This window comes from Pinus tabuliformis, chromosome 3_1 (genome assembly GCF_031772625.1).
Source record: "Pinus tabuliformis cultivar Carrire ecotype Pingquan chromosome 3_1, CPIR1, whole genome shotgun sequence".
In the NCBI taxonomy this organism is placed as follows: Eukaryota; Viridiplantae; Streptophyta; class Pinopsida; order Pinales; family Pinaceae; genus Pinus; species Pinus tabuliformis.
Window position 1 is genome coordinate 744,312,752 of NC_142301.1, and position 6,843 is coordinate 744,319,594.

At 42.1% G+C, this 6,843-nt stretch overlaps 1 protein-coding gene across 1 annotated transcript; it reads left to right on the plus strand.

Moving 5' to 3' along the window:
• The first annotated feature begins 766 nt into the window (after positions 1-766).
• Positions 767-1,612, plus strand: LOC149189505 (uncharacterized). The gene has a single exon (XM_089410253.1). The coding sequence runs from the start codon at positions 767-769 to the stop codon at positions 1,610-1,612; it is 846 nt and encodes a 281-aa protein (XP_089266379.1).
• Positions 1,613-6,843: the final 5,231 nt, after the last annotated feature.

The following is a 6,843-nucleotide window of genomic DNA, read 5'->3' on the forward strand; positions in this document are numbered from 1 at the left end:
AACAGGAACAGCACAAGGCAGCACCTATAATGCCTTTGAAATATTAGATACAGAAACAGAATCAGAAGAGAAAAATAAGGAACCAAATACTGATGAAGGAAATAAAGAAACAACAGATCATACAACCAAAAGAGTGGAGGAGCATCTTAACAGCGCAGAAGTTCATATGCAAGGAATAACAGAAGGGCCAGATGAAGATGCAGAAATGATGATTAGTGATGTTGGAAGTGAGGAAATGGAACTGAATGAGGTTTTGGAACAGGAAGGTGTTAACCTACCAGTAATGGCAGAAAACTGGAAAACGCAAGGAATGGAAAATGTCCCGGAAGAGGAGATTAGAAAAATCAATAATATATTTATTGCAAGGCAGAAGGTAGAGCTGGATAGGCAGAATAAGAAATTGGGTATAGCGAAAGGACTGGGAATCCACACAAAAAGCCCACTTTATTCATCAACCAGCTCGATACAAAGGAAAAGGAGAGGTCGCAGAACAAACAGTGAGACACTGCAGGACCTGGGAATATTAATGATAAACTCTGGTAAGATGAAAGCTCTAGAAGCTTTCCCTCCTTACCAATAATCTTTTTAGTTTTAAATGAAGGTCATCTCGTGGAATGCTAGAGGGCTCAATAGCCAAGCGAAACAAAGACTCCTGAAAAGGAAGATCCAAAAAGAGAAACCGGATATCATGTTTGTACAAGAAACCAAATGTGCAAGCAACACCATGGAGACTATCAGCAAAAGGCTTGGTAAACATATAAAATATATGGAAATAGCCAGTCATGGCTGGGAGGGAGGTCTAGTTACCCTACGGGACACCTGGGTGATCAACATTCTCTCAGCAGAAGCGACCAGATCCTTTATAGCTATAGAAACTCAATTGATTGGCAATTCTGAGACATTTCTATGCACCAACGTTTATGGACCTCAAAAACTAGAAGAAAAATTCTTATTCCTACGTTCTCTTACAAATTTAAAGCTCAGATATCCCAGTACGAAGACAATCATGGGTGGAGATTTCAATATGATAACTTCGCTTTTGGAAAAGAAAGGAGGGATTAGAAAACTCTACAAGGACTCGGAAGTTTTCACTGATTTCATTGGTTCAGCCAAACTAGTGGACATCCTACCAAAAAGTGGAGCCTTCACCTGGAATAATAGGAGAGGAGGTGAGAAACAGATAGCCTCTCGGCTTGACAGGTTTCTTATTTCTGAAAGCATACTGTTGGAGGGAGTAACAGTGGAATCAGATATTCTTCCAACTGGGGGGTCAGATCATTGGCCCATCTCTCTTGTGGCTACTATCCAGGGGACTCCTAGAAACAAGCCGTTTAGATTCGAGAAATTTTGGCTTAATCACTTGAATTTCATTCAACTTGTGGAGAAGTGGTGGCAGGAACCAACGGACTTAAGAGGAACCAAAATGTACAAACTACAAAGCAGATTAAGATACATAAAAAACAGAATCAAGGAGTGGAATGTTACAGTCTTTGGGAACATATTCAAGGTGAAAGCCATAATTGAGGAGAAATTAGAACAAATTCACAAAGGTTGGACGAATGGGGACAATGACCAAGACTTAGCAGACCAAGAAAAAATCCTAATGCAATAATGGCAACTCCGCTGTCAACAGGAAGAAACACTATGGAAACAAAAGTCTCGGATACAATGGCTCAAGGAAGGGGAACAGAACACCAAGTTCTTTCATAGGTCTGCTATGGATTATAGAGGGGCCAACAAAATCCTCAGTCTCAACAACGAAAGAGGAGATACTCTTCAGAATCATCAAGAAGTGGCTACCTTACTCACAAATCATTTCAATAATATAGCTCAGGAGCCTGAAGTAGACAGAACAAAAGCAATTGATGAGCTTACCAAGTCCATTCCTAAAACAATCACCAATGAGCAAAACCTCGCTCTAACTAGGGAAATCTCATTGGAGGAAGTGGAAGAAGCTGTTAAGAGCATGCCGAATGACAAGGCACCTGGGCCTGATGGCTTCACCATCAACTTTTATAAAGCATGCTGGGAAGTTGTTAAAATGGATGTCTGGGAAGTGGTGGAAGACTCTCTGCATTCTAGCTCGATTCTCAAATTGCTAAATTCTACCTTCCTCGCCCCGATTCCTAAAGAAGCAGAAGCCAACACCCCAGCGAAATTTAGGCCTATCGCACTATGTAATGTAATTTATAAAATCATCTCTAAAGTTATTGCCAACAGATTGAAACCCATTCTTCCTGACCTAATTTCTGAAGAGCAATCTGGGTATGTTGATGGAAGACAGATTATGGACAATATATTACTAGCCCAGGAGATGATTCATACTCTTCACACCAGGAAAACAACAGGGATGATGATGCAATTGGACTTATCTAAGGCTAATAATAATAAGGTCAGCTGGAACTACCTTGAAGCCATCTTGAAAGCTTTTGGTTTTGACAATCAATGGATTAAATGGATCTTGGCACTGATTAAATCCACTAAGTTTTCTATCCTTGTCAACGGCTCCCCTGCCAATCCCTTCTCCCCCTCCCGAGGCATCAGACAAGGAGATCCACTGTCTCCTTTCCTCTTTGTCATCCTGATGGAAGGTCTGAGCAGACTCATTTGCAGAGCTAAGGAAGAAGGAAAGATCAAAGGATTACAGCCTTTACAGTCAATTCCAGCGACTACTCACCAGCAGTTTGTTGATGATACAATGCTGCACGGGTCGCCTACTGTTAAAGAAGCCCTGGGTTTTAAGAAGATTCTCAATCTGTTCAGTGAAGCCTCAGGTATGGAAATTAATCTTTCTAAATCTACCATATTTTTCTTCAATACGCATTTAGTTGTTCAAAAAAATCTGTCTAGAATTTTAGGCTTCTGCAGGGGAAATCTCCCCTCAAAGTACCTAGGTTCTCCACTTACAGACAAACCTGGCAAAAAAAGCATTGGGAGAAGATTCTAGCTAGGATGGAGAAGAGATGTCAACACTGGACCCACAGATCTCTCAATTTTGTTGGGAGGCTTGTCCTAACAAAAGCAGTTTTGCAAGCCATTCCCCATTACCTGCTTTCCATACTCCCTACTCCAAAAGGAGTATTACAGCAAATGAGAGTAATTCAAAGATCCTTCGTATGGTCTGGCAATGCAGAGAAGAAAAAATGAGCACTAGTGGCTTGGGATAAGGTGTGCAAATCTAAGAACTTGGGAGGTTTAAATTTGGTAGACCCATCTACGATCAACAAAGCTTATGGTGCCAAGCTTTGGTGGAGATGGCTGAAGGAACCCAATCTTCCATGGGCAAAACACTGGAAGGAAAAGTATGCTCCAAGGTACAGCAATCAAGATTTAATCAGAATGCAGGAAAATCCAGATGGTTCTCCAATTTGGAACCTTACCAGAAGAAATCGAGGAATTGTTCAGGAACAGAGCTTTTGGGAAATTCGCAATGGGGAGATAGCTTTATTCTGGGAGGATGCTTGGCAACAACTCCCGAAGCTGGGAGGACCCGAGTTTGCAAACCTTCAAAGACAATGTCAGGGGATGGGTAAAACCATAGTAAATCAATACTGGAACCACAGTAGCAGGGACCAGGAATGGAGAGAATGGACGATTAACGAAACAGAAAACACAACTGAGGTGAACAACAATGTCAGGGACCTGCTTAACCTTCTAAACAAAAGGAAAATTAGGAAAGCTGAGGACAAAGACCAACTAAGATGAGGCAAGAAAGGAAGTGGCAACTTCACGCTCAAAGAAGCCAGAGATAATCTCGAAAATTCAGAGCAAATTGAGGAGGTTCAATGGAGCAGCAAAGTCTGGGATTCTTTGTTTTGGCCTAAAATTAAAATGTTCCTCTGTCTCCTGATGTGTAGAAAAAACACTCACGTGGGAAAATCTCCGTAAGAAAGGGTTTCACGAACCATCTAGGTTCCCCATGTGCAACTTGGCTAAAGAATCAATGAATCATCTCTTCAACACTTGTGCTTGGGCTTGTCACCTATGGAATTGGGCGGAAAACATAATGCAACAGACAGACATAATCGAAGACTCTATCCAGGACTCCATTATGAATTGGCTAAACATTTGTTCCAGCAATTCGAGAATCAACAGTATATGGAGAACACTGCTAGGATTTATTACCTGGACAATTTGGAAGGAACGGAATAGAAGAATTTTTCTAAGCGAACACAGAGATATAAATCATTCGCTAGAAACAATAACCCAAAATGTGAGACAATTAATTCTGGTCAGATGTAAAGCATAAAAAGATAACCAAGTTTCGATTAGAGGCTTACGTATTTTAAAAGCTTTCAAACTGGATGATGGAAGAAGCATGGTCACAATGAACTATCAACAGGAGTCGAACACCACGTCAACTTTCTGGAAACGACCTCGTGCAGGCTTTCTCAAGCTAAACTTCGATGGAGCGTCAAGAGGCAATCCAAGTCCGGCAGGTATAGGGGCATCATTAGGAATAGTGCAGGCGAGATTCAACATATCTACGGCAGAGCCTTAGGAGAAGGAACAAACAACGAGATGGAGTTCGCTGCCATGGAGCAAGGTCTCAGAATTCTCAGAAATATTCAGGGTGGCGCAGCGGTGGTTGAGGGAGATTCTCAGCTGGTGATAACAGCGGCAAGAAAGTTATATTCGGGAACAAAAGAAAGCAAGGTAACAAAACACTGGAGACTTGCCAAGGTGAATGAAAACATAGCAGAACATCTAGGGGAGCTGAAAGGCTTGATTTTTCAGGCTGTGCGACGTAAAGCCAATATGGTTGCGGACCATCTGGCGAATTATGGAATTGAGCACCCAACTAGCATGTGGGACAGCTGTTGGTAGGATGTCGCATGCCCCGAATTGAAAGAAAAGTGTACCTTGCTCTCAAGACAGGATTTGGCCAGCGAAATATGAGGCTATTGGGTCGGTAATCTAAAACCTTGTCATTCCATGAAAAGATTTGTGCATACTGCAGGCACTATTAAGGAAGGACAAGCAGATCAGGAGCATTCAATGCTCAAGCAGGAGGAAGGGAGGTTCATCCCAGATATGATTACTAAGGATTTGCGCCACCGACGCCCCGTCAAGCAATGGGACACTTGGCATGATCCAGAGGAGGAGAGAGGAGGTGATAGCAAGGGAAAGAATTCGAGACATAACCAAAACAAATTGTCACCGTACAGAAGTAATGATGACAAGACGTGCAAGCTAAAGGGGAAGGAACGATCTTCTGCCGGTAACTCCTCCTTCGACATCTATATAGTCACAGCAATAGGCAGGGGAAAAAGTATTGTTTTATCGTGTTGTAAGCTTGAACCCATCTCTTGCGCCGGCAGAACTCAGAGCAATCTTGTGTGTGTTAGTGAGATCATGGCAGGGGAAGGAAGCCGGAATGCCTCTGTCAATAGGGACCTAAAGAAAACCAAGGAGTCATATGAGTCCTGCACTTCGCGGAAAGACAAGCAGAAGATTGAAGACCTGGAGGCTAAGGTCACTGAAGAGGAAAGGAAACTGAAAGAGCAAGAACTGGAGAAGGAGGTGGACTGGATCCAGGATCCAGGCTCTGTAACCACATGCACCACCCAATTTGTAAGAACGCAAGCTGAAAGTTGGAGGATGAAAACTCTGTTAGCCAAAGCCCTAAATATGCAGGGAAGCTATGAGGACCAACTGCGTCAAATCCAACATAATATTGAGGCGATGTCTAAGGAACACATGGCTATCCTAGAGAGCCTGGATTTCAAGATAAGTGCCCTGGAACAAGAGGTTGAAACCATCACGAAGAAGCTCACGGTTCTAATTAAGCTCTTAAGGCAAACCATTGAGCAGGATGCTAGGCTGGCTGAGAACAGAAGGGACGATCACGCAGGCAACTTTCAGAGCAATCATCCCACGCCTGCGCAGGCAGGCAATTCGATGACTGAATCAGCTCCGGAAGCTTCCAAGAAACATACTGTGCTCAAGAAGTAATTGGCTTGGCTTCTGCCTTGGTTGGTTTTTTGGGTGGTCATTGGTGCTCTCTACCTGGTTTAGTTGGTATGTCGATAGTGATCTCTGTCTGCTGCTTCAGTTAGGTGTTTGTTTAGTTAAATGGTCTGAGTCAAACCCCTTTTTGCTCTGCCACCCTGCGTGGTGTGCTCGGGGTCGTATGGTGGACTCTTTTGGTAATATTGTGGGGTCTTGCAATGCGGTTTGGTAGCCCGGTGTCTACACGAGAGACTTTTTGTAATCTATGTACATTTCTAATATAACAAGCTGATTTACACAAAAAGATGATGATGATGGTGGTGGTGGTGGTTAATGTTCGCTAAGACCAAACATTGGTCTATCGGACCTAAAGAAACAAATTATTTATTTTGATTTAAGATTTTATTCCTATGCTCAAAAAGCTTGGAGAGAAGCTTCCAAAGCTCACTATGATTTTGACATTGTACAATGATAGGGAAGGTCAGTATTGTAACAAAGATTGTGAAACTGAGATCAATGTGGTTGTACGTGGAGCACTCTAAAGAGGAAGCGATTTTCATCCTCGATGGTTCCTATTCTCACATATATGGCAGATCCTTTCATCCATCGAATTTTAGGAACTGCCCAACGACCTGTTTCACTATGGTTCTCATGAGAATTCGTTCTAATCTTTGCTATATTAATTTTTTTTCTTTGAGCTAGTTAAAAATAGAGAGATACTTTTGATCTTCTAGGGTGGGGTTTATGACCTTCTTATAATACTTAATTTTTTTTTAGCCACTAAATCTTTCTTCACACCACATTTTTTCTTGAACTTAGAAGTAAGAATATTTAATGTTATTTATGTTTGCAATGCATCATTCTCGTTGATCTCCCAATAGTTTAAACAAG

Excerpts from the sequence above, each read along its gene's own strand:
- LOC149189505 (XM_089410253.1), top strand. The coding sequence starts at position 767 with ATGGAAATAGCCAGTCATGGCTGGGAGGGAGGTCTAGTTACCCTACGG.